Source organism: Athene noctua, chromosome 3 (assembly GCF_965140245.1).
Source record: "Athene noctua chromosome 3, bAthNoc1.hap1.1, whole genome shotgun sequence".
Classification (NCBI taxonomy): Eukaryota; Metazoa; Chordata; class Aves; order Strigiformes; family Strigidae; genus Athene; species Athene noctua.
The window spans coordinates 40359831-40387762 of NC_134039.1; the positions used below are offsets into that span (position 1 = coordinate 40359831).

General features: G+C 37.3%; 1 protein-coding gene across 1 annotated transcript; it reads left to right on the forward strand.

Moving 5' to 3' along the window:
- Positions 1-55: 55 nt before the first annotated feature.
- Positions 56-27932, forward strand: RASSF9 (Ras association domain family member 9). The gene is made up of 2 exons (XM_074901481.1): positions 56-166; positions 24276-27932. Exons 1-2 carry the CDS (start codon positions 120-122, stop codon positions 25549-25551), a joined length of 1323 nt encoding a protein of 440 aa, XP_074757582.1. The 5' UTR covers positions 56-119; the 3' UTR covers positions 25552-27932.

Here is a 27932-nt window from a genome sequence, read left to right on the forward strand (position 1 = left end):
CATCGCTACGCTCAGTGACTATTAACAAGCTGGAAGGCGCTCAGGGGAAAAATAGGGGAGAAGGGAACACCCTCGAATTGTTTGGGGATCGCTGATGTTATGCTTCTGCCGCTGGGATCATGGCTCCCTTTGGAAGGAATTTATTAAAAACCCGGCATAAAAACAGGTAAAGTGCGTGGGTACGTGGAGGAAAACGGAGGGCGATATGGGATGGATTTCTTTTATACTTTTTTGATGTTGTTTGGTTCTGGGGGGAGGACGTGTTGCTCCGGACAGATGCCGCTCCCGGGCGCTGTAACTTGGAGGCTCACCTGCGGGCGGGAGCCCGGCCGGGGGGAGCGGGTCGGCCTGTGCGGGGGGAAGGGGCGCCCCTCCACCCCCCCAGCCCTCCCCCCGGCCTTGAGCTCCCCTCTGCGCGCCGGCTCTTTTGACTCCTGGGCAATGTTCTCAGTGAGGGGAAGATACAGCTCTTCCTGACTTTGAACCTCCCCCGTCTAAACCCAGGCGAACATCGGAAGCCCCCCCGCCGTACCGAGGGGAGGCTCGGCCGGGGGATAGAACAGGCTGGCGGCCCCGGCCTGCGGGTCCTGCCGGCGGCAGCGAGGGCCGACGGCCGGGGGGTGGACCTGGGGCCCGACGGCCGGGGCGTGGACCTGGAGCCCCCCGCCCGCCCTAGGACAACAACTCCCCGAGTTTCTCACGGGAGGACTGCGGCGGCCGGGCCGGGCCGGGCTCCGGGCCCCTCGCCATCTGCTTTTCCCCGCTTCCCTGGCAGGGAGAGCCGCAGCCTGCAGCCCCTCAGGATCAACCCCGTGCCTTAAGTCGTCCGCTGGCTGTAAACCTGCGAGGTAGGAGAGCAACGACCTCCCAGCATAGGCGGGGGGGATGCTTTTTTTGGTTAGCCTTTAGTCTGAGATGGATTTGACTGCCTATGATTTTGTTGCCTGGAAGAATATTCAGGGTGACAGCTGTGGTCCCTGGGTTGGCTCTTGAGAAGTTTCTTTATGGAGACTTTGCCCCTCACCTTGTGCGTGCTTCCACATGCCATGCACACCAACTGTAAAAAGAAGAAAAAGAGTTATGTAATCATTTTAAGTGCTAGGATGGCACTAGACTTTTTAGAGTAAATGTGCTTGGACTGGAGTAAATTTGCTTGGACCCCATGGAATTTACAGTGGTCGAACCCGTCTAGCTAAGACTGAACAGAAAGAGATCACTGAAATTTTGGCTCAGCGAGAAACTCAAAAATCACTTGCAATCTCTTCCCCGCTTTGACTGGTGCTCTTCACTGAAATTCAGTTCGTATTTAAGGCTGCGCAAGGGGAAATCTTTTCCAGGGCGAATATAATTGGACCCTGAAAAGTCTTGTAAAAATGTCCTGATTTTTTTTCCAGGTTTGTCTTCTGATTTTCACATTCGATGGAAGTTTTTTGGGTGGGATTGTATTTGTTGGGATTGTGCGAAAATATTATTTTAGCATATTATATGGACTATAAATAGGAAAGACTGTAACAATCAAGGTTTAAAAAATAGGATACTGTTTTAGAATTATTAATATTGTAGGTTACTGATTAAACTGTATTTTGCTAATGTGTCTGGAAACAGGAAAACTTTGTTATACTTATCATGTGGCCATTTTATGTTTAGAAGATCTGGAAAGGTGGATGTGAACTTTTACATGAAATTGCTTTTATATAGAACTGTAAATATATTACCATTAAAACAGAAGGTTTTTTACTTCCATCAGTAACCTGAGTAACAGTTAAATCACAAAGCACAGTTCCACTCTGTTCAACAGTGAAAGTGTTTCCTTTTTGGAAGTTAAAAATATCTTTATATTAATTGGATCAATCTCACTGTGTCTGTTGATGTGCGATTTTATTCCTCAGAAAAAGCAAGTCATAAGCCAAAGCTTTAAATAGGCAATAAAAATTAAAATGCAGAAAACCCCCATTGCTGTGAACATCTAGCTTTTTTAGCTTTTTCTTCTCTTTGCAGTCTGCCCTTCCCTCCCCCCCCCCCAGTAAATTAATGCCTTTAATGCTTTAATGGCAGAGAGGTGTTGTTGCAATAAGGGGCTGAAAGTCTTGAGACTACAGAAATTTGGGGGGGGGGGGGGGGGGGGAGCTTCAAGAACAAAGAAGACTATGTAATTCTTAATACATGTTATCTATAAAAATATTTAAATTTCTGTGTATTTAATATTAGCTTTTGGTACTGAACTTTGATAATTAAACTTTGCTTATGCAGTTAGTAAAACAGCCTTGTAGTATGGTTTAAGAGCTATGTAGTAACTCTTCTTTCATTCTAATTGGATATTTGTGAATATATCCTTGAAAACAATACTTGAAAAGGAAGTCAAGTGAGCTTAAAATCCTTGACTGTGTTTAGAGCATCTGGGGAGTCAGAACTTGTGGCTCATTACCTTGTCTTAGTTTGCCTACCTTAATGAGGGACAACATACATAAATGTATGTATTTAATCTGCTGCTTTGTTTCTTATGTCTAGTGCTTGACCACCTTTTTGAGAAACTCAGGGTTTGGTTTTTTTCACTGAAAGTTTTTAATGGCTATTTACTACATATAAATATAACTCCTAAGGGCTATAAGATAAGCAAATCAGGACTAAAATCTGTGTTTACAGGAGAAGGACATAAAGCTAAGTCAAGGCAACAAAGGTAGTTGGAAGAAGAGCCAGAAGGAAAATTAAGGTGTTACACTCATTTGCTGAGATAACAAGATGACATCCCTGTAATTAGTGCTTGTCTTGCAGCATTGCCCAGAGGTCCCAGATCAGGGCCCTTTTTCATACTAGACTCTTCACATCCAGATCATAAAATGTCAGTATCTACCTCTAAGACCTCAGAATCAAAGAGGTTACTCTTAACTGTATCTGCATGTATAAGGTATTTGAGCAAGAGGCAGGGGATGTTGGCTGTGATGCCATGAGCCTTTAGAGAAAGAAACAGATTAAACCTCAGGAAGACAAAACCTGTGCTGAACTGCTTCTCGTATTTGAAAGATTTTCAGTTGGTATTACTCTCTCAGGCTGCTGAAATCTTGCTCATGCAGAGACACAGGACAAGGCCTAGGTAACCACTAGATCACTGTAAACCCTGATTTGATTTCAGAGGAGCCACTAGGAATGTGGCCTCAACATATTTTCCTTGTCCAGAAAGAGAATGAGTGATATCTAGATATATTTTTCAAGAGTTATGAGGAGTTTTTATATGATTCTTCGACCTCCTGTGACAACCAGAAATATAGCCCTCAGAGCATGTTTGTGCTTGTCAATGTGTCCCCTGGAGAACAATACATCCAAAAGGTAACAAAGCCATGCCCCACCCACCTGCAAATCCGAATGTGTTCAGCAGGACAGGCGCTACCCTCTAAGGCAATAAAGAAAAAAGGACAGTTTCCTGCAGGACTAAGCCTCTAAGTAACATCAGTAAACTCAAAGGGATTTATTTTTCTGCAGATCTCTTGAAGATGGTATTCTTTAGAAGTGTGAGGAACGCTCAGCTCACATCACACTTTGGAAGTGTGATGATGTAGGAAATGCTCAGCCAAAGATGGAATAAAAGAAAGGGCACTGAGTTCTTTGCAGATAAGGTCTAGTATTGATCTAACACATTTCAGTACACAGAGACAGAAAACCTCCCTATTCAAACACGAGCAACAAATATACAGCATATATACTTGCAGTGTTTATGTACCAGAGTTTCACATTGTATACAATTTCCTGGTTGCTAAGTAGAACAGATATCTATGCCCCACTGATTTTCTGTAAGATTAGAACTTCTTTGCTTTTGAGTGCTGGATTTGGTCACTTCTGAGTGAAAGGGTCTTTAGGCTTATTTAAATACTTGAAACGTTACCCATCACCTCGATATTTGGAGCTATAATTGTCATATCCACCCAGTGAGTGATCCTACACCAAGAAAGCCAACTCTATTGCTATTTCTCTTTCATTGAGGCCACTTGGGTTTTTCACATAAACCTTACCCAAACATGTCAAAGCTCTACTGTTCCATGCAAATTGTAGCCAGGGAAGTAGCAAACTGAAAGGGAGAGGTACAGATAATCTTCTTCACATAGTTGTCGTTGATGCTGTAGGGCTGTCCTTTTAGGCACAAATAGATTTAGAAATTTTTTTTACCAGTGTAATTCATGCTGGTCTTGAGTTTACCACAACCATTTGTATGCTCTGTTGACATACAACACAACTGAACCCAGAGTACTGTTTGATGATGAAACAGTTGTGTTACAAATCTATTATTATTTAAATGTATTTATTGCTTTTGTTTTTCCTCCTGTTCTTTTCCACGTTTTACTGTCAATGTCTCAGTGCCACAGCAATTAATGTAGTGTTTCTGTACAGGAGGCAAAGATTTACTTTGCCTGTTCTTTATGTCTGATCACCTCTGGTTCAGAGGCAGAAAGACAGACATATATATCCATTCATTTGTATGGATATAGAGGGACTTCTTCCCATCCTGTCAGTCAGAGGCCCCTCAGTGAGAGAAACATTCAATTATTCTCTCAGGTTTTATATTACAGTGCAGGTTAATGAATTAGAGACTTCATGTCTGATACTAACCTAGCATTACCGTGTTTTCTCCCTCCCTCCCTCCCTCCCTCTAGTAGTTTCTCATCGCACCTAGTTAGCACAGTGATTTGGGTATTACTCTGAATATGTCTACTGCTCTACGGTTGAGTACACTGAGTACATTTTAAGCCTTGGTGAAGCAAAACTGAAAATGCTCAGCATTTAGGTTGGGACTGGAAAAGCTCTTGGAGATCAGCTGCTTATCTAAATGAACTGTGTGTGACCCACATTGTAAGTCTCAGGGGATCATGTGAGATGTCTAATGCTTCTCTTGGATGAGCATACCTGGAGAAAAGTCTATATGAAGCTATAAAGGTGCTTTTTGATTCAAGACTACCAGGCATTTGGTATGTATGTTGGAGGGGGTAAACAAAAGCTCATTTAGAATCAGTGGTGCTGTGTTAAATTTTTAGATTGAAAAGATGGTGCTTGTTTGGTAGTGGTGGAACACATTCTTCTCCATATTTTTACTTTTCCTTGAGTGTGAGATGTATTAGTGAACTATCAAAGTTGTTCCTTTTTGAGCCAGAGTTCATACACTGTAATTTATTTTCTGGTCTGGCTTGTCAGCTTTTCTCAGGGGTCAAAATGGTTGCATACATTTTGTAATAATCTTTGTACATATTTGTTCACTTCACTTTCAGGAAGAGCTTTTTGTCTACCAAAACACTGACCTTATTTCTAAAGAGTTAATTATCTACTATTCCAGGAGGGCGGACAGCAATTTCATTCCAAAGGAGTAAATAAAATGAGTAATAAATGTGTGTAATACTACACCACCTAAGGAGAAAGCATTACTTAGGTTGACACTAATCTGGAACACTAATATAATGTAGAGTCAGGCTGAGGAGAGAGCTTTCAGACAAAGAAACACATTTTTAGTAATACAGAGGATGAGTCTTGCTGGTCAGAGGTGATTTCCTACTTTAATGATGAAAAATTGTCATTTTACAGGCAGAGAAAAGACTCATACATGTTGCTAAATATGTAATGATTTCAGAAGAGAGATGTAAGATTTCAGAGATGGGGATTTTTAAAAAATTTTAACTTTAATAAAAGTGATAGTACCTCTTGATTGACCTATGCTCAGAAAATCTTATTTTTTGTTTTGTTTGTTTTATATGATGAATAATAGCAATTTTAAATTATGGTCTTAAACATTATTGTTTGCAAGCATTAATAGCACATATGCTGTAGAAGCCTTAATTAGTTTGTCCAAATTCTATATTTAGTATGTAGCTAAGTCCTTGTTAGTGGTGACAGAAAGGATGATGCAGAATAAAGCTTTTGTTTAAGACCACACACTAAGTGAAGCCTAGAACTGAACGTTGGACATGTTGGTACCCAGGGCATTTCTCTTACATGTTATGATACTCTCAAAATGGTGACTTTCTGTCATCTTCTGAAGAGTTACCATGCTAACAGTTCCCTAGTTATCACACAGGACACAGCAGATAAAAGACAAGTCGTTTCAGGATGAACAGGAAGAAAGAGTGACCAACCCAACAGAATTAGAGGGGAAAACAGATGACTAAATTAATTTTTATAACAAAGGCCAGAACCATCCTCTACAGAATGTAGGCGCTAAACAAATACAGTTCAGTTTAATTTTCAGGTAGGTAAAATACTGTGCGACAGACAAATATCATGCAGAGTTTTCTGAAAATATCTATCGGATTAGTTTGCATCTGGTCTTTTATGTAATCAACTATTCTATGTCTATGTGTCCCATTAGAAAAATTTACTTAGAACTGAGTGCAGGACAGTTTTCATGCAAATTCTGGTGATGGCATTTTACCTTCCAGGACTGAAAACTTACCATGGACCTGCAAAATTCTTGAAGTAAAAATGAGAAATTTTCATAAATCATTTCTTGTGCTTATGTGTTACATATAAATACAAAAGTTAAGAGCTAATTAGTGATTTTGAAAGTTCTTTTCTTGGGGAACCTTGTCCAAAAGAAAACTTTTTTGAGCACCTTTCTGGAACTTGCCTCATATAGGCACCAGAAGACCCACTAGTTGCCTTTTCCTGTCTCGACCTATCCAGAAATGTACTTAAGGTGAACGTGTTGCAATAGCGGTAATGATACCAACTTGTTTGTGACCTCAGACAACTGATAAGCATACGTAGTTTTCCTTAGCTGTAATTTAGGTGATAATATTTACATGCCTCAGGAAAATAAGTAGGGCATGACTAGACAGTGTAAAATCTGTGGAAGTGCAGAATGTGAAAGCCAGTTAGTGGGAGAAGTATGAATAAAATCTGAGAGTTCCTTCTTTCTGATTCTTCTACAGTCCAATAGAGCTGGCTGCCATGCAGAGAAGTAGAATACACTGTGGATTGTTCAGGTTTGATTTCACATAATTCACTGAGGAATTTTCAGTAGTCTAAAATTTTTTCATAATCTTAAAAATGGCTTGTGAGGAGGGTTGTAATGTCACACAGAGGGAAATAAATAAAGAAATGCCACGTGTATCTTAAAAGATTTTGAGGTAGTTTTGTGAGGTGGACATAAGGAATGAAAGTTAATGTTTGAAACCAAAAATAAGAATGGAAAGTTTTCATTGATAATGATAATAAAGTTGTCATGTAATTATATTTTTAATACTATGAAACTTGATTGCTGGTACCATGCGGAGAGCAATAAAAGACACTAAATGTGAAAAAAAAATTCCAGTGCAAGTTTGCCAAACCTTTCAAATGCACTTTATTTAAAGATATGTTTCTCTTTCACCAACTTAATCCTATTTCACTCTCACTCCTGTCTGCCTGAGTACGTGTTTACCTCTGTCAATTTGAACCATTTCATTTGTAATTTAGGTGGTTGCTAGACATACATTTTTTTGAGCATTAGCATTAGAAGAAGTCAGGCTACCAATTTATTTCTTATGTTGTAATCTTGGAGGTGATGTAAACCTCTGTTTTCCTGGGTTGGGGTTGTTCTTTTGTGTTTGTTTTTTACTTTCATATTTATCAGGCAGCTGCATGGTAATGATAGAAGGAAAATATATTTGCACAGTGGGTAGGTATTTGATGTGGATGAAATATCTAAATATAAAAACTGTCAACCTGATTAATTTGCGTTCTTGATTTTCAAACCCTATCTGTTCTCATTAGTATAAAGAATTCTGAGTTATGAATTTCCTATCATAATGGAAAATATAATCTCTCTTGAAAAGCACAAGGTATTTATTTTGTCCTCCTTTTAATAACACAAAACTAACAAAGATTTAAATAAATATGCAAAAGTGTAACATTCTCACGTTTGGTGACAAAATCAGTTTTATAAAAATGTAACAATCTATTAGATCAAGTTTTATTTTGGTCAGGCATAAATACGTTTACTTTACTTTAACTTGTAAGGATACCTCAGTGGGATAATGTAGTTGAGTGAAGACTACTAATTTTTAAGAGAGTCTGCCCTTGGGTCTTGAACCTGCAATTTGCTCTGTGTTAGTAGAGTCCTTCATCCATGTGGAACACCTTACCTACTTTTCCCAGCCTCCTCCAAATGAAAAGGATTATTTCTACAAAGGGTAATTTCCACTGTGAAAGCACTTTTAAACTACAAATTTTTTCAGAGCAACAGTTGGGGTACTGTTTTGATGACATAAAGGATTCCTCATTTGTCGTAGGAAGTTATCAGATTCTGTTCACTAATCAAAGAGTGACTTAGTAATATTTATGAATGTGGGATCATATGCTGATCTTCAGATGCTCTTGTTTCTGTTGGCTTCCTAATTGGTAAATTGATGTTCAAGAACTGTTGTTTCACTTGGACATTACCTGTTGACAGACTTCCTCTGTACTGATTGCTAAGGCACTAAGTATACTTGTTTAACTTGATTATTGCCTCTTATCTCTCGAGGCCACTTTGCTGTTAGTATCCTGTTTTACTGAAAAGCTTTGTACAAATCCCGTTTTCTAACAAAAAATTAGGATTAGTATTGACTTCACTTTCCCAAACTTCTGGTACTTTAAGGTCTAGGTAGATAACTACTCATGTTTGTTTACCCATGAAGGCCACTACAGGTGTCAGACAAAGATCTGAGTTATTTTTGAAACTGCAGTTGTGGATGGTCACAGTATTACTTTTACTGACACTTATACTGTTCATAAGATTCGGGTACACGTTAAAACACAGAAGTTGAGCTTCATCTTACTCAACTTGAGCCATTAAAAATTTAGGTATCTAGTCATCTAGGTACTCTCTGTAGTTAATGGATACATCTAAACACTTCCAGAGGGCAGTTCATTCAGCCTTAGACAGGCTTTCAGTATGGGATTACTCACCTTTTGGAGGTGCCTATCTTATCCCACTGATTACAGAGGAAGGTCGGAAAATAATCTTTGACTACACATTTGCATTTTAAATAGCTTAAGGTAGATGACATGAGCTCCACCCCAATCACTTTCAAAGGGAATGTCTTCATGGAGCATGCTCAGACTTTGTAGAGCACCTAATTAACCATCTTTTGTACCATTCATTTTAGAAATTAAAAAGGGAATAGTGAATGGAGAAGTGAATTACAGGTGGATAATGTATGATTAAGGGAGAACCATCCTAACAACATGGATGTCTTCCCTGCCCCTGCCACAAAATTCCTATGCGATGTTGGGCAAGTCAGATAAACCGCAGTTTACAAAAGTGGTTACTCACTGCATGTTCCTCAATTGCTAATTCAGTGTCCTGTAATCTGTTTTGCACAAGGGCTAAGCAAAGGGAGTTTATGGATGTCCTGCTTTGGACATATCTCTATAGATATAATTTCAGTTAGCCAGAGTAGGAACTTAAACAAGTGGATAGCTTTGGCCTAAATCTTTTTAAGCTTTGGTTTGTAAAAGGGAGTTATCTCCCTGCAAGAATATGCGGAGATAAATTCAGTAATGTGTCAGATGGTGAAGCAATTGAATATCTGGTGATAAAAAGTGTATAGCAAAAGATTAAATTAAGGAATGTCTTCTACAAAGAGTAGTACTGTACATAGGAGAGAAGATATAAAAGAACACATACTGAACAAATACAAGTAATGAGGACTAGTTTTATGAAGGAGACTTTGGTACCTAAACAACACTGTAGTCACCTAAGACAAGCTTTAAGAACTTCTGATGTTCACAAAATTATGATTAAATCCTGATGTCGTAAAATTCTGACTGGCAGTACTCCACAGCCACCTATACTCCTGTCATGTCTTACATCAGTCCTGAAAACCCTGCAGTTGTGTTCTTCCTTCACACCTTACCAAAAATTAAGAAAAAGGCAGTCTTTCAGCTTTTTCAGCTGTGAGGTCCCATCTGATAGCCCTATTCAGAGCATGTGCAACAACACATAATGTGCAGTCAGGCACCCTGGTGGCCGCAACACTCCTGTGAGATGCCCACATTGGCGTCCTCAACATCTGTGTGTCAGGTGAGTCCTGTCAGGTTATTCTAAACTGAAACTCTCTCAGTATTTCATGTTGAAGCTATTCCATTTTGTGATGACTCGTATGAGTTACGATAAATGTAGAGAAAGACAAGGATTTGTATTGAAGGCTTCAGTGGGAGAAGAGGATCAGGCTTTTGGTTCGTGTTCTAATTAATATTGTATTTTTTATGCAGTGAACATTTGAATGTAGTCTTAACAGTACCTAAGTCCTGCTCTTTTGTTCATGCATCTGACCAGTTCAGTTCTTGCTGAACTTGCTGGTGTCAGCAAATCCCACTGTTAGGAGTTGAACTCTTCTGTAGCACTTTACGTGGAAATTTAGGTATCCACAAGGGAATTATGAATTTCTGCAGTGGGGAAGACACTGAAAGTTCTAACACTTAGTGTCTGGAATGCCTCAGTGCCTTCTGTGGCTCCAAGTATTGTCTCTTATATCCATTCAGTTGAGGCACAGGCCCAGTGTAACGGATAGAATGCACCTTGCGATGGATGTGCTGAATCAAGTTCATTTTCATTGAACTAAGTAGCATGGAAAACTTTAACACCAATGCTTAAAATTTTTGAGTACTTGACTGCAACTTAAGCATATTTCTTTCTGCTGAAGTCTTTCTGTGTGGTAGGCATATACTTGGTATTATAAATGCATATATGACGGTTTGTAGTGAGTGTGATCATGTAATGCATATGTATATATCCTATTACAGATCTAACCTGTATCATCTAATGTACAATACAATGTATTGCAACCCCCAATCATTGTGTATATAAATAGTCTGTGCAGAAATAGCCATGTCTGCAGATTGCGTACCTAAGCATTTACATAGTAAAAACTGGCTACATACAAGGGTTATTTGAAAGTCAGAAGTGACAAACAGAATGTGAACATGTCATGGAAGAATGCTAAATATGTTTATTTCTTCAAATATCACAGAGCAGTTCACATGGCAGAAGGAAGAATGCCTTCATTCAGGGGTGTGCAGTCACTGTGGTATCCATTCAGCTTATGAAGTGCCTTCTTACAAGTAAACTGCCTTTTTATCCTCTCTGAGCTATGAAGTCATCTGAATTGCTCATATGTTGATCCCCACCTGCAAAGACATTTGGATATGTGAAATAAAGAAACATCAGATTAATTTGAGTGTTGACTCAGTCTGACTTTCTGTGAACTGAAGACAACAAGTAGTTTGCAGTGTCTTTCTGGTGTCACAGCCCACTTAGGATAATCACTATCCTGCCATAGATGTGTCTTGTAATACTAGCCCCATTATTTCTTGGGCCTGCCTTGATCTTTGGCCACAGACACCTGGCCTTGTTTGGCTTCAGCTGTGCCCACTACAGGTTTTTGGCCCACACTAGCTCTCACTGTTCACCACAAATCTTTTGCCAGGGGTTTCCATCTTTTCAGCTGCATCAAATTTTTGAATGATTTCTTCCCAAACTGTTCAGTCACATTCAGGTGGGTTATGTTAGATGGTTTAACAAGACCTTTATCTTCATGACTCCTGTTGTTTGGAGGTCAGACAAGCAGCTCAGCTCCAGGGGAACTGTTCTGATGGACAACTAACATGGCTATGAGCCTATTCAGGTGGCCACAGCTGGAAACTCATTATCTCTGTTCTAGAACTGTTTTGGGTCTTAAGTCAAGATCATTCAAATATTTTAGGATTCACCTGTCTTTTCATCTGAATCATGGAATGTCTTTCCTCTGCAGTCATCTTCCTTCATCTTCTCAGAGCTAAAAAGTGTGTGTGTGTGTGCACAACTGGACACCATCCTCTGTAGCTCCCTCTTGCCTATTCTTTCTTCTTTACATTCGTGAATTTCCCATTACTCTTGATCTTTATGATCCAGCATTAACCTTGCTTTCAGACAGCAGTTTCTCCCTTCTTGCCTTCCCTATCTCTGTTGCTCAGCTGGCTAGAACTAGTTTTGCAAGCTCTTGTGCTCTCCTTAGCATATCCACTGCTAGGGCACAGCACAGTTGGTAAAGTAAACAATTTCTTTCATTTGTTCAGTAGCTTCTTCAGAGAGGATGTGATGATATTTCAGAGACCCTATCAGCCTGTGTCTGGCTAACTACATATTGAAGCATTCATTGATAAGCAATTCTAGAAAATTGCTTGGAAGCATAAACTGCCCAAATCTCTTAGCTTGTCAATGGACACTAGAATGCTTCAGGTTTCTTTTTTTAAAATTTACGTCCACTCTTCTTGTTAGCATAATTATGTATCTAGTACTCAATTTAGCTCTTTAGGGTGAAGATTTATATAAGAGTCCACTTCATCATCTCATCTTTTTTTCCTTTCAGCTCTTCAGATACTGCAAGTAATGGAACATATTTGTCACTGAATCATCCTTCAGAAAGTTTGAGGGAGAACAACAGAAAAAAAGAAAAGAATTGATTGTAAATGAGGTCTTGATACAACCCCCTTTGAGGTGACATCTTCAATATAATTTAATGAAAGCAAAAGAAATGGGGGAGATCATACAGTATAATTTCTAAATGGGGCAGTTTACTCTGCAAAATTTATTACAATAAATACAGAAGAAAATTAAAGTACATCCTGCCTTTCTCACTTCTGGCAAACTGTAAAGAGAAACTCAAAGTAGGTATTATGATATAGAAAATAAGCTATTTTGAAAAATCATTAAATGTCAAAAAGTTAATAAAGGGTGATGTTTGATGAGATGGCTGAACAGACGTAAAGGCTTGCTGTTGCACAGTTCTGTGTCTCCTTTCCAGGGTCCTGGCCACTCTGCCATTTCCTCTGCACTGGTACGCCTTCTCTCCTGAACCCAACTCAGAGAACACTACTCAAAAGAACAAAAAAATTTTTCCTCTTTTGTTTTCCTTTTTTTTTTCTTTTTGTTTTCTGGGTTAGCTGCCAATTTATCAAGCTGGAAACCCTTTGGTTAAAGCAGAGCTGGCACAAGCAAGGAGATGGAAATGTCAGGTAGACATCAGATTGCCTTAATTACTTAATGATCATACAACTGCTAAGCTGTAAGACTAGATTTAGCAGTAAAAACAGTATTTAGGATGATCACTTTCTTAAGGTGGTTATCTTGTAAATAATTTTGTATATTTTGGGGATGGGTCTAGGGAGAGTCGGAGTGTTTAAAACCCAGAAGATAAAAATACTGATTCCTACAATGTTCCTTTTCAGAATCACGAAGTGTCCAAACTGTGACATTCACTACAGGCTGCTGCTAGAGCAGCTACAGAAGCAGGTACAGTTGGTAGCCATCAGGAAAAGACTATAAGGAAAAGAAGAGATGCTTTGCTGAGTCGGAGTTCAGCTTGAGGGTTGGTGGAAAGAAACCAAGTCCATCTGGACTTTCTTTCTTTTCACTGTGAGTGAGGTTAGTATCTGTCTCACATGGTGCCACCAGGAGTAGAGAAGAGATACACTGAACGTTTTGAGCCATGCATTATACACAGTTCATGGTTTATAAGCCCAGCTTCCTTTAGCCCAGGGAGTATTGGAAAAGTGGCGTGAAATCTTATTTCCTTGTCTGTATCTTGTTCCTTTATTCAACTTACCTTATTATCACTGGTCTACATATAGTGTGCTTTGTTCACATTTTGACAATCCAGATGCAATCTCAGAATGCTTTGTGTTTATTTCTTCACTGGCAAGATGTCAACAAACCCAGGGGAGAGAAATAGTATATGTTTACCTTTCAACAAAAGCTAAACTGAATTTCATGGAACAACAACAACAACAAAACTTGTGCTTTCAACCGTTGGAATTCCCCTCACTTCTTTGATCTCAAAAGCTCATAAACAATCAGCATGCTTCTAAAAAGCAGTTATAAAAATTCTAATGGGAGAATTTAGATATTCCCAATTTCTATTAGCTGTAATAGCACTTCTAGCTTTATTGTTTAGAAGCCTATGTTCTAAATGAGCAATAAATTATTTTTTCCTCTGTATTATTGAAGGTGATGGAATTTTAGACACATTCTGTAAATTATTAATAGGAGCTTCATAAAGTTTGTATAGTGAAACTAGTGCTTAAATATTCATAGGCGCTTAAATAGACACAGGAACAATGTAGAGAATTGTGTTTTTGCAATGTAGCAAAATTCTTGTGGTAGATAAAAAGTACCAGTGGCATCTTTATTTGTCAACTGGTGAGAACTACACACTGGCCAAAATCAAGATGCAGCTTCTGCTACATTGATATACCTAAACTTTGCATGTTGCTTGCTAACACTGAGGAATTTGAAAATGCCCATCTTCCGGTCCTCATCATGGTCTAAAGTATTACTACCACTGAATATGTCAGTGTTTGTTTTGGCTCTGGAGTTTTTCCTGGATCTTTCATTCCTGTATCACAGCTGCTTCCTCAGTAGCAGCTGCAATATACACATCAAAGCAAGTTTTCCCAGTAAAACAAATTGTAATTGTTATTGTTGCTCATCTTGGAAAACATTTTGGTGGACAGCTAGCTAGCTCTCCCCAGTTCTCACGTCTCCACAGTGTCAGGCCACCACAAATACAGACTTGATCGGATGAATGTGTTATCATGGCATTTTAATGTACACAGCACACTTGCTGATGGTACTCACTGCAATTCCAAACATTTTTTTTACTAATACCCACTTACCAACCATATGACTTTGAATATACAATGAAGAAATGATGATTTGTCTGACAGGAAGGCAGATTTAAAGCATAGATGTAATTTATAGAGAATGTGTACCCTTAGGGGGAGAGGAATAATTTGAGAGGTAGGACAGGGGCAGATGCAGTCTTCATCTGAATGGAGACTGCAGCCTTTGCACCTGCCTGTAGGTTAAGTGATACGAAGTGTAAACATAGTACAGGGCAGAGCTAATAAGTGAAGGGGAGGGCGTAGTAGCCTTTTGGTCACCTTTGCTGAAAATGTGCACTTGGACTTTGCAAATGAGATTTTGCAAAACAGTATCAGCCACTGAAGCAATGACACAGAATTATGTCATTATTAAATGGAAGGGTGGGGGAGGAGGTTGTTCAGGATAATCCACCATAACTATCACTCTTGTCTAGAGAGCAAGGTGTTGAATTCCTCTTACAATGTCTTTTATTTTTTTCTTTCTGTTAGTGCAACATTCTGAGTTAGTGCAATTTCTTGGCTTATTTTCTTCATAGTACAAAATCTGCTCTCCATCTACTTACCAGATGACAGAATTATTACTGTCAGTTCCTGTTGGTTCTTCTTGTTGTCTGCTTTTATTTCTTTTATATTTGTTTTAAGAAGTCGGGGCTTTTTTCCCTTTTTATTTTTCTTAAATATTGCTCCCTATTGAGACACCTGTGTCCAAGCAGTACAGTTATTAGAATGAAGTGTACAATTTCCCATGGGATTTTTACTGGTCTGACATTTCAAGTCAGCAAGTACTCTGGTATGAATGACATATTTGCAGTAAAATAATTATCTTAGAGAATTATTCTTTCAGAAATGTCATACCTTTCATGTTATTTATTCTATGACAGAATAGTACTATCCCATTTCAATTCAAAATTATTTAACTGAAATTTGTCATAAAGCACTAATGTAGTATAAACTGATTGGATAAACAGAAATTTAAACCATAGATCACTGCTGAATTATAATGTATGCAATTTTGTACAGTAGCTAACAGAGGTCATGGCATTCCTCTACAGAAGGGATTAAGGAACTAGTTACCAATTTACGTGCACAAATGATAATTGATATAGGACATAATTTTCAACAGCTGTTGCTAATTAAAATGTTTCATAAAGACTTCCTGACAGTATGGTAATCTTGTTGAGTTAAAAATTTATGCATTTAAAAAGGAATTACAAAGTGAACATAAACTTAACTAGAAATGTGTTGTACATGGCTAGTTAAAATAGCTGTTGTAGAAACCATTTTTTTTTCAAATATCTGAAATATTTCAATTAGAACATCTGAATGCCTGTGTATATGTGTATGTCTGAAAAACATCACATAAGTATCTAGATGCCTAATTTTCTTTTATTTTTAATAAATGCCTATGTACACTTCTGTAAAGGAGGAAGCTTCATCACAGAGCAGCATTAAGTCGATGCAGAAACAGATGGTAGAGACAAATTGAAGTTATTTTTTGAAGTAATTGTTTTGTTTTCACAAGTTCTATGGTATTCTTTCCAAGTCTTCTTGCAGTATTTGGGCTACGCTGGTTATCCATATTGAGGGGTTTTATTATTATTAAAGTACCAGTCCTACCTTGTCATGATACTTTTTAGCTAGACATTGCCCTGACTTTCATGTGATGCAGAAAAGAAGGAACAAGTTTCTGACATGCCATGTGTGGAATTTCTGTCTCCTACATGATTTAGACATTAACTGTTCCTCCATTAATATTGTTTTTTTAAGGGTAGGTGAAGGGAATGGGAATGCAGTTAGTTAATAGGTTGTCTTGAATCCCTAAGGTTTTGGACTAATTCCAGCTTCATTGGGTGGTGAGAGAGTAGGTGCTTCCTCATTGCTGCCATTAGGAAACTCGGAAACATGTAGTCTACTTAGCAGGAGGCATACTGAGTGTAAGATTTTGGCCTTTATTGCTTTTTGAATGACTTTACAGGAGGTGACAGAAAGTTGAGAAAAAAAGTGGATTAAATGTGGATAGTCTGAATAAATTTAGTATGAACTTTTAATATAATCCATTTGTGCCTGAAAGGTTGAAATAATTCTGACCTTAGTTTTCATATGGGCTGTGTATTCTTCATAGCTTTAATGTTTAAACTCACTGTTAAAAATCTATTTGGATCAACTTAAGTTAGAATTTCTTCCAAGCAAGGGCTGAAACACATGGCACCAATAGCTTTACTTTCTTGCAGATTTCACAGATAAAACCCACAGAGACAAAATATGTTTTGATATTTTATTTCAGAATGAACATCCACTGTCTCATAGATGCTTTTATTTTTATTTATGTGGTACCATACTAAAATTTTGAAAGATAAATAATAAAAACAATATTATATTATTAAACTAATTAGCCTTTATATAAGCTGACATGTAAATGTCACCGGTATCAGAAGCTCTCAGATGACATGTAGCGTGTATCCTGTGCTACAAATGAAGGTTGTTTGTATCAAGTAGGTATCTCTGTAATATTGGCCTCTCCTTATTTCCAGCAAGTAAATATAACTAAAAGCCATCAGATTTCTTTGATAGGTGGTTATGGCTAGGGTCTGAGACACAGAGATAACAAGGTTATTAGCGAGTGCTTAACCAAGGCGTGTGTTCTCTGGGCCGTTGCACATGGAAGAAACATTTATGGGTGCAGAACAGAGAGAAGACCATAGAACAGATGCACACTTGCCAAAATCCAAGTGGGCAGATTTATGTGCCCCAGCAGAATGCTCAAAGACCATCCCCTTGAAAATACTGGATTATTAAATGCTTTTGTGGCAGGTGTCTGTTGTTTTTCCAGGATGTTTTATGCCATTGTGTCACACAATTTTCAAAAGAAAGAAAGTGGCTCAGCAATGGAGCATGCTTGGCTGGGAGATTGTTCCCTACTGTGCAGTGTGGCAGGTTGGGGACAAGGCACGGAACATCTTGGTGAGGAGCTGGTAGTGTACAGCTTGAGAAAGAAGGGAGAGCCTGCTGAGAGGCACAGGGAGCACAGCTCTGCCTGGGTCTGTCTGAAAGTTTCACGTTTCTTAGTGCACTCCAGGAAAGCACTGAGACGGCAGACACTGAACTGAAGTTCTAGGCAAGGACTTTACTGCCAGGATGCAGTAGGCAGCCAGAGGGTTGTCTCTTACAGCCTTTTTTTCTCCTGTTCTGTCACTTAGCCGCTTTTGGTTTCTCCATTGAAGAAGTGAGTTGTTCTGGGTGGTATCTTGATATAGTGTAGGGGTTTGTTTCTGAGACATTTAGAAGTACATTGGTCTTACTCTGAAGAGGTCATGACAACAGCCTACCTACCTGAGAGCTCTGGTCGGCTGAGAACCCCATCATGGCAGCCAGTCAGTCATAAACCACAATTATTTTCTCATTTGCTGCAGATTAGATTGTATGTTCAAATGCACTATTGAGAGGGTATATGCTGTCAATAGGATTGCTGTTCATTGTTTTGATACTTTTTTTTTCACTGCAAATTACAGTTGTGTCATGTGGCTTCCTGGGTGTTCTGTATGTTGAAATATATTTATGCAAGCACAGCATCAAAAAGAAAAAAATAGGTGAAGATATCAAAAGCACAAAATTTGATTCATTTTCTACACTAAAATGGACTAAATTAGTTATACCATCTGCTAGCATAATACTAGAAACAATCCTTCAGACATAAAAAGTAATTAATTACAGATTATGTGCCACTTGCAGATGCAATGATGAAAAAAAAAGGTGACATTATTACACTAAGTACAAGAATATTCCAACCCACAAACATTTGTACTAACAGATACAACTTTATGACATCTGATTAACAGTCATTTAATTCATACATAATATATAAAAGCTCTTCCATCTCTCAAAATTAAGATTATAAAATGTCATTTCCCCAATAAATTGGTGAAAAAAATAACTAAGCTATTTCATGCAAACAGTTTTCCAGCATGAACTCTTCTATGGAAATTTATAAATTATTAAGAGTTGTATACTTTTCAAGCAAAGGATTAAGATATTGTTTTGTGTGCCATTTATTTTCACCTGCAGATTTTTTAGTCTATATAAATTATTTCAGTGACAGGGAGGAGAAAACTAATATCGTTTTTGATCATAATCTGAAGTTCTGAATTCCTTTCCTAACACCAAAACTTTCCGTTGGTTGTTGATGTTGACTTAAAATTGGTTCAGTTGTTCACATTGAAATAAAATTAGGAAAGCTTTGAACTAACAAGGGGTTCACAAAAGTGTCCTGGCTGTGAAATTTCTAGCTATTACGTAGGTATTTCTTAGTTACTCACCTTTATGTTTCCTTGGGGAGGATGCATCAAGAAATATAGTAATGTTGACAAAGAAATTCCATTTTATTTTTCTGTGAAAGTCTACAAAGAATTTACTACAGTGAAGGGACAGAAGGGTTTTATCTATGCTTTTTTCTCAACAAAGACAAAATATTCTTTTAGTGTCTTTTTTAGTGTCAACGGTATTTCAGAAACACTGAAAGTATTAAGCTGCTAACGATATGATATATAAGCGATCTAGTCCCAATAGAATCTGTGCTGAAATTAGTAAGGAAAAATTAGCATCTTGTAGACTTCAAGGTGAAATTCTAAAAAGGGGATCTCTTTATTTGATTGACATGATTGGTTGTAAAACTATATATTGCATATTAGGGAAGAATTTTAAAATTTTCAGGAAAGCAAAAACTTACGTGTTTGATATGTATGTTTTTGTGCCGGACATCCTTTAAGGTTAGTGAATATCAAAAATGCTGCTGCCAGCAGTTAAGCCATCTCATATTTTGACTTTGTGCAACATAAGTACATGTTTTTGTTTTGTCTATACCTTGTTGCAATGTATTACCTTTCTTCCCCTAGGCCTGAATAATAAATGAATGAAGCGTGTATCTGACATGAAAAGATCAACTTGTGCTGACACAATCAACACTTTGTGTGAGGTCTAGAACATGATTAGAATAGTTTTCTGGGTCCTCATGAAGAGAAGCAAAGAGTGGAAGGCATGAAACTAGCAATCAAACAAACAAACAAGTTTAGAAATGTACTTTTTACTATTCCTAAGCTTAAATTCCCATCTATCCTGAGCAGCTAAGTGACTTTCCAAAAAAAGATAGACTTGCATGTTGTTATCATCAAGGTTTTAAAATCGTAGATGAATAAGTAGAACGTTTCAGTAATCGTTCAAAGAACAGAATTCAAGCCAGAACTGAAGCTTTAAAGCCTGTTTACAGCAACAGCAATAAACTTTTGAAAACAATTAAGAAGTTGCTTAGCTAGTTTTGAAGAAGTTGCTACTGAAACTTTTCTTCAAGAAAGCTAAATATTTAAATTGGATAAACACTTTAGCAATTACAGTCTTATTAATTGATAGGTTATCAAAAAGCTATAGTTCTTTTGCTTCCTTTACAAAACTGCAGGATATGAAGGCCAAGGAACCAGTAAATTTGAGAATCTTGCCTCTTTATTAAGATGACCATCTAAAAGCAGATCTTGTTGCTGAAAATTACCAATTTTAGTATTATATCTCAGAAGAAAAAAAGAATCGTGTCAACCACCAACATTTATTCACAAGAAGTTACAAACTGCATTGTATCTTCCTTAGTATTGAAATGACTTAATGGATTTCCTTATAAATGATAGTAATAAATTGAACAGTGAATTGCATAGCATCTAAACTGTGAAGTCATAATGTGTAGGTCCCATATTTAGTTATCTTTATTGAATCTACTGCTGTCTGAAATATTCTTGTTATATTTCCCTCAGACTATAAACCAGAATCTGACTGGATTACTCTCAGCTGCATTTAGCTACCTGAAAATGAGCTATTTAGTTGAAGGTGGCCACACGGGTCTCTTGTAGTTAATGAAAGAGAGAAATAGCTTCATTTGAGGATTCAGTCCGTAGATGTTTTAGGCTGTGGTGACTTTCTCCTTGGAGGTGCACTCTCCTCTCATGAGAAAGAGGAACTTTGATGGTGAATTTATAATGAAATCTTAACTTTCAGATGCCTAAGTGGGATGAATTCCATCTCCATATATGCAGAATCTGCACTCCACTTCTATGAGGAAAGCACACAGCTTTCTAGACATTTCCTAGTATTAGCATCTTCTTGCATCCTGAAAGCAAGTCTTTAATAATTGTCGTACTACGACTGACATGCTGAAGCTTCATTTTTGTTTGGCACTACCTGAATTAACTATGATTAAAGAATTACACAATAAATTTTACTTAAAACATCCATGATAGGCCACATCAGTTTACCATTTTTAGTAGTACCATTTGACTTTTTAGAAGATAGTAGGATTCCCTGGTACTGTAAGTTTATAAATGACTTGCTAATTCCTTTTCATTAAAAAGAAAGATCAGAAATGTAGTGAGGCCGCTGAATAAAAATGAAGATAATATATGTTGTGACAAGCACATGGAAAAAGTAATGAAAGAATTTGCACTTTACAATTCTGTTTTGATCCAAGAATTACAGCGATGTTCAGAAATTTTTTTTCCTGTCCTTTTCTATAAAAGGTGACTACATAATTACAAGGTATATGTTATATACGGTATACATACATATATATATATATATAAGTATATATTTTCGTGTATAAGCTACTTGAGTTCTCTGTGTACCTGCATGTGCATACATTATCTGTTCATGCGGTACTACTACTAGTTATGGACTTCAGTATATTAAATACTCTATAGACAGAGTAAAGAAGAATCCTTCCCAAAAAAGCTCAATGTAAAGTCTGTGTAGACAGGTGCATTGTAACTGAAAAATTACAGGGGGTGATAAACAGCTAAATAATGATTGAGAACAGTAATTTAAAAATGTTATTTTATATCCATATTGTTTGCAGAGATCCTGTAGAGATGGCTTTACAATAAACAGTGTATTTCTATCAGAAGTTTGCTTATCTCCTGCTGAAGTCTGTGGGAAGTCCATATAAAAAATTGATAGAGCAAAAGTAGTTGTCAGTACACTAATACTATGGGGTTTCAAATTTATCTGAAGATTTACTAATATTGCGAGAGAAACTATCTTCCTAGAAAAACTTTAAAGGAGCCAGGAGGAAAAGAGACAGTAAGCTTCTGCTTAACTCACATAATCTGTTACACATTGAAAATATTGACTAGGAGAAAATATGGCAATCAACCCAAAACAAAATGAGAAAAAAATAGGAAGAGTTTCAATGTGCAGTCAAATTGCCTAAGATTCTCAGAAGAATCCTAAAAGACTGAGATAACGCTCATTCCCTGAAATGTATGATTACAAAAAACCAACAGGAAAGACACTGAATTTACTGCCTCAAAGTCCCAATCTGGTATTTCTTCTATTTTTATGCCTTTTTTTTTTTCTATCAGTACTTTTATAAACTGAAATTCAATGACCGGCAATAAGCTTTTTTTTCTAGATCAATTGTTTATGTATCAGTAGTGAACACTGATACACTGTATTTTTGAGAATTAATTTTGCATAATTTTATGCTTAATATATAATGTAACTGTAGTTTATCTTTTTTCTTTTTATGTCTGTAGTGTAAACCAAATACTGAGTTATTTTACAGTCACAGCTCGCTTATGTTGCAATTGTCTATTTATGTAAGTTTCATTTAACTACCAATCTGTCAACAGACAAAAATCTTTCTCTAGTATCCTGTATTCTGTAAACCTAAAAACACTTACAGATGCTGACTGTATAGCATGTGACATACTTAGCAGTGATTCCATTTAATCTGATACTGTCTTTCATTCCTTCCCCTCCCATTTAAACTTGAATATTTATGTTTCTTTGTGCCATTTTGCCGTTTTCTGTGTCTGTGACATATGCTTTCCTATTTTGAGAAGTAGTCTATGAGAACATTATTAATCCTCTGAACACCAGTTTTAAAAAATAATTACTGAAAAATGCTGGTCTGTAAGAGGGAGCTATTGAAGTGGGAAAATTACGTCATTACTCAGAGTAATCTATGAAAACATAGATTTTACAGAGAGATGTTCCAAGACCTGGAGCAATGTCGTTGGACAAAGCTCTCCTATGCAATGATACTAATAAACTCACTCTTGTAGGTTTTATTAGTATTCATTTGTAGTCTCCTGTCTTTTGTGGATTATTGCCTTCTGGTCAGAGTGGCACCTAGAGCTGAGTCAATCATAGTTCAGTTTATTGGATTGCAGTGTGTCTGTTGTGTTGTGTAATAATTAAGAAAAAGTAACAAGTTGGATTGCTTTAATAATCATAGGGTATAAGCCTAATGAAGCCAAGTAAAACTCCATTTCTACTACATCTCAGAAGACTAGAAAAGTGCTGCAAATAAGTAGTCCCAGATAGAAACAAATGTCATTTTGAACCCTTTGAATATTGTTCAAATTGTAATTTTTGTTTTCAAGCTTTCTCTGTCAGACCGGGTTAAAACTCATTCATTCAAACGAACTGGAAGGGATACAAGAAAATCAGAGGAATGCATTTTTCCTCAGGGAATTTATTGTTTTATCATTTTATGCAACAGGCCAAATCTAGGTCTGGGCAATCAGCAAATTATTCATATGTAAGCTAGAGGACAGGAATATCCTGGACAGGTTCCACAAGGCCACTCTGTCAATGTAGACCCATGGCTGTCCAGAGCTTACTCAGATGGGGACAAACTGAAGAGTTAGCTGTAAAGTAAATTTCTACATTTGGTCAGGTGACTCACTCTCTAGGCTCCACTGATTGTATTGATTAGATATCTACATAAGTCATAGTGGGATCTTAGCCACCTGAAGGTAGGTATGTCAGTGTATGAGGAGGTACCAGCTGCTAATGTCAGGTTAGTAGCACATTCATTGGAATTCATAAATAAATAAAAATAAATTAAACTTTTTACATTTTCTGGCATTTCCGTATCATTACAAAGATTATAATATATGAACCTATGTATGTATTCTCTCGCAGTTGGTATTCTCTCACAACTCACTGGAATTCAAGCTATTTGGTACTTCAGGAAAGGCAACAAATTCCTTGAGACTCGTTAAGGAAAAATCACAGTGTAAAACAATGGTGTTTATGCTTGTGTGGGTGCAGCTGTGTCAAAAAAAGCTATAGACCTATCATCAAATTCTGTTAACTTAGTTGATGTTCAATCATCTTTTCTCAGTCCATCTATGTTCAGTGTATATTTGGAGCATGATTCTTCCCTTCAGAAGCCTCAGTGATATTAAGAGCTTACAAATGTTTGTGCAGTGTTTGTGTGATGAGAACAGATAGGCAGATCTGAAAGTAATGTTATCCTAGGAGACTTTGGAAATGTAATGCAGATTGCCAAACTTTATCACTTCTTGTTATTATACACATATTATGTGTACAAAACCTATATTTGATAAAGGACATTTTGTGTGAGATACCCATTCAGCTGGACTAGTAATAATATTAAAGCAGTAGCTGACATGGGTGTGGTTTTATGTTACTTAATCCCAAAATATTTCTTCATGTAATTTCAACAAGTATATTGTCTTGTACAATAATAAGGGAATTTTTTAATATGGTAGTCATATCAGAATTATAGTTATTATTCATGCAGTCTGTGCCATTGATATGTAATTTATGTTTGGTCTCTTCTTGTTTTCCAGGTCTCCCAACAAGGACATGGCTTCAAATGAAAGAGAGATTGTGGTTTGGGTTTGCCAGGAAGAGAAGATTGTATGTGGCCTGACAAAGCGCACAACTTGCACAGAAGTGATTCAGGCACTGCTTGAGGAACATCAGGCAACATTTGGAGAGAAAAAGGTCCTTTTTGGAAAACCTAGTGATTACTGCATTGTAGAAAAATGGAGAGGTTCGGAGCGAGTACTTCCTCCCCTGACAAAGATTCTGAGACTTTGGAAGGCCTGGGGAGAAGAGCAGTCTAATTTGCATTTTGTGTTGGTAAAGTCAGATGCTTTCCTCTCATTTCCATTGTGGAAGACAGCTGAAGCTAAGGTAGTACAAAATGTAGAAAAACAGTGGGAGCTCAGTCCAGCAAATTACATGAAGATGTTACCAATAGACAAGCAAAAGAAAATTGTGAGGAAGACTTTCCGGAAACTGGCCAAGCTTAAACAGGACAGTGTTCAGCAAGAAAGAGATAATATGGAGACACTGATTCATCTGATCATTTCTCAGGATCATACCATTCATCAACAAGTCCTTAGAATGAAGGAACTAGATATGGAAATTGAAAAATGTGAAGCGAAATTCCATCTAGATCGTGTGGCCAATGATGGAGAAAATTATGTGCAGGACTCCTACTTAACAGTTAATCCAAGTGAGGCTGAGCAGCAAGGTAGTAGGCCAGATGATCAAAAAGAGATGCATGACTATTTGAGCAAAAGTGAGGGAATTTTACAGGTTGAAGAGAGACTGAAACATCACAAACAATTAATAGAGAAGCTGTGTGCTGAAATTGAAAAAGAGGTACATGGTATATGCACAGAAAAAAATGGAGATGATGTTCACACAGAGGGAGCTGCTAATGCTGAACTGGAAACCTCAAATCTGGAAAGTGTAAAATACGAGCTGGAAAAAAGTATGAAAGATGGTCTGAGAATCAACTCATACCTGAGCTGTGTTCAGAAAGAACTTACATACAGGGACTCACTGCTTCAAAAGAAGGAAAAAGAATATGAACTTCTTACAGAAGAATTTAATTTACTACATGTTAAAGACAACACTGAAACTGGGCTTCTATCAAATGAAGAACCATCGACAGGCAGTGGCATCTCCAGTAGCAGCATTGCTGTTCCTGACTTTGTTCATAGAGTGACTAATCTGGACATAAATGATACAGACTCTGACACTGGAATCAGCTCTACGCACAGTCAGGACTCTGAAACAATTACAGGGGACATGGTACTGTTGTCAACATAGTTGAAAACAGTCATGCACTTATGAAAATTCATATTTTGGCAGATATTTATAAGAATTAGTAAACACTGTTGTCTTGAAAGTTTAGCCCTTCAGAATGTTAAAACTGGCACTGCTTTAGCAAAGTAAACAGCGTCTATGTGCTTCATAATATACTTGTGCTTAAATGCATGGGAAATCTCATGGGTTAACTGCTAATAGGTGCAAGGTTGTTGGCTTTGCTAAATCAGGACGGACTGTTTAAATCTTGTAATGTTGATACTCAGTGAAACAGGAGCGTTCTGACCAGCTTGGACCAAGTCTGGAGATCTGATATACCCTAATCTTTGTTTCTACTTCTGCATCTCTCTAACTTTATAGGAATGTGAAACAGAGATTAGACCAAACTAGACAGAGAGCTTGATTTTCTGCTCTGTTACATTAGCTTTATTCATCTGGACTTTCCCTGCCATGATGCTGTTGTAAAGGAATATATAATCAAGCATATAATCTGTTAAAAAATAGTTTTTATGATATTGTAGGACAACAAAAAAATGCAATTGCATTTATGCAATTTAAATTTAGTTTTGAGTTATCAGGGTGATACTTTCAAAACCACCTAAGTCCCATTTTAAAAATTACCTTACACATACATGGTTTTAATTTCCATTCTCTTTCAGCAGCGTTTAACTGCTTCTAAGATCCTTAAACCCCCTACTTATTTGCTCTTACCCTGTAGTTGCCCCAGTGATGCTTAAATCCACATAGTTCCTGCCAGCAGGCATGTCAGAACTGCCTACGTCCTGCTTGTGCGAGACGCTCAAATCCAAAGCTCACACCTAACCTCAGGGGCATTTTTAGCAAGGCTTTCTTCTGCCTATCTCACCAGTTGGATCCAGTGTCTTAGGCCTTCTCAGATCATGACTACCAAGAAGGGACAGGCAGGAACCAGACATTTTTGGCTCTGGCTAGACACTCCTTCCCAATGGCCAGGTAGTTACCATTTTCACATAGCAGGTAGGTTGTCAAATCCCATCTCATGCTGTTTTGGAGCTGGGATATGGACCTCTAAATCCTACTTCCTTGGTGAAGACTTTGGGATACAGCTAAAGGTGATCCACTTCTATATAGCTAATTAAATGTTGGCCCCCAACAAAAGAAGGAGCACAAAACATGAGGATTTTACAACTGTGTAGTTAAGTCACATTATTTCACTTAGGATGTAGTAGTTGATCTCAAATTATTCTCCAGCACGTTGCTGTAAATCCAAACTGAAGGTGTAAAACTGAGGTGTTCTCAGTTACTGAACACAATTTCTAACTCTGACCCGGTTAACAGAGAGTACATGAGTAGTTTCTGGGTTGCCATGTTTATGTTTTGCAGATCAATCTGTTTAACACTTTTGATTAAATGAATTGAACGGAGAAATAGTTACAGTGTTTCTAAACAAGTTTAGCTCTAGCAAAATTCAAGCAGATCCTGGAATTAAAAGCCTACAAAGTGAATGAATGGACAGTACCTAGAAGGTATAAATATAAGATACACTGGTTTCCCTTTCTGTATTTTTCTTCCTTAAATATCTGTTAACTATCTGTTTTCTAAAATAACCAAAGTGCTAGGACTGCTGATTAGTACCTATTTGATGCAGAAAAGAAAAAAAAAAAAAAGGCCTTTTCTGAGTTTTTTAAAAGTTATTTTTAATCCTGGATATTATAAATAGTTTCTGTTCCAGGAAAGTGTGCTAGTTGCCTTAATATATGTTGTGTTGTTTTTGTCATACAATATTATTTGAATACTTCAATAATAATATGTCATATTTAGACACATCAGCTCCTGATGGAAATGCAAGTATGTATCAAATATATTATCTTGTAATAATTTATTAACGCAACTCAGCATCTTTTGAACTCTGGAGTATCACTCTGAAGAGTAGTATGCACAGAGCTCTGAATGTTGAGAATAGACTATTCTATGAGTTCTTGTGAATTTAGTTAACAGTTATTTCTAATGAGTCATTTCTTAAGTATAAATACTTAGGGGATAAAAAATTCAAACAGAATAATATTCACAGCTGTGCAGGCTAGTACAAAGACCTATGGGGTAACTAATTTCCACTCCTATCAGATTTATTTCAGTCATAGGAACTTGTACTGGTTCTCAGAACTGATCTTTATCCACACTATGTAGTTGATTGTACATCCCCTGCAACGTGTAGGTCTTAAGAGTATTACTGTGTTTTAAGAAGAAAATAGGAAAAATAAGTTGGGAGAGAGTATTTCTTAAAAAATAAAACAATATTAAAAACCCCAGTGTTTTGAATCTTATACTTTGATATGTCAAACTTGTTTCTTTTAGAACTCAGATGAATGTACCAGATGATTAAAGACTGTGTGCACTCTGCTGTT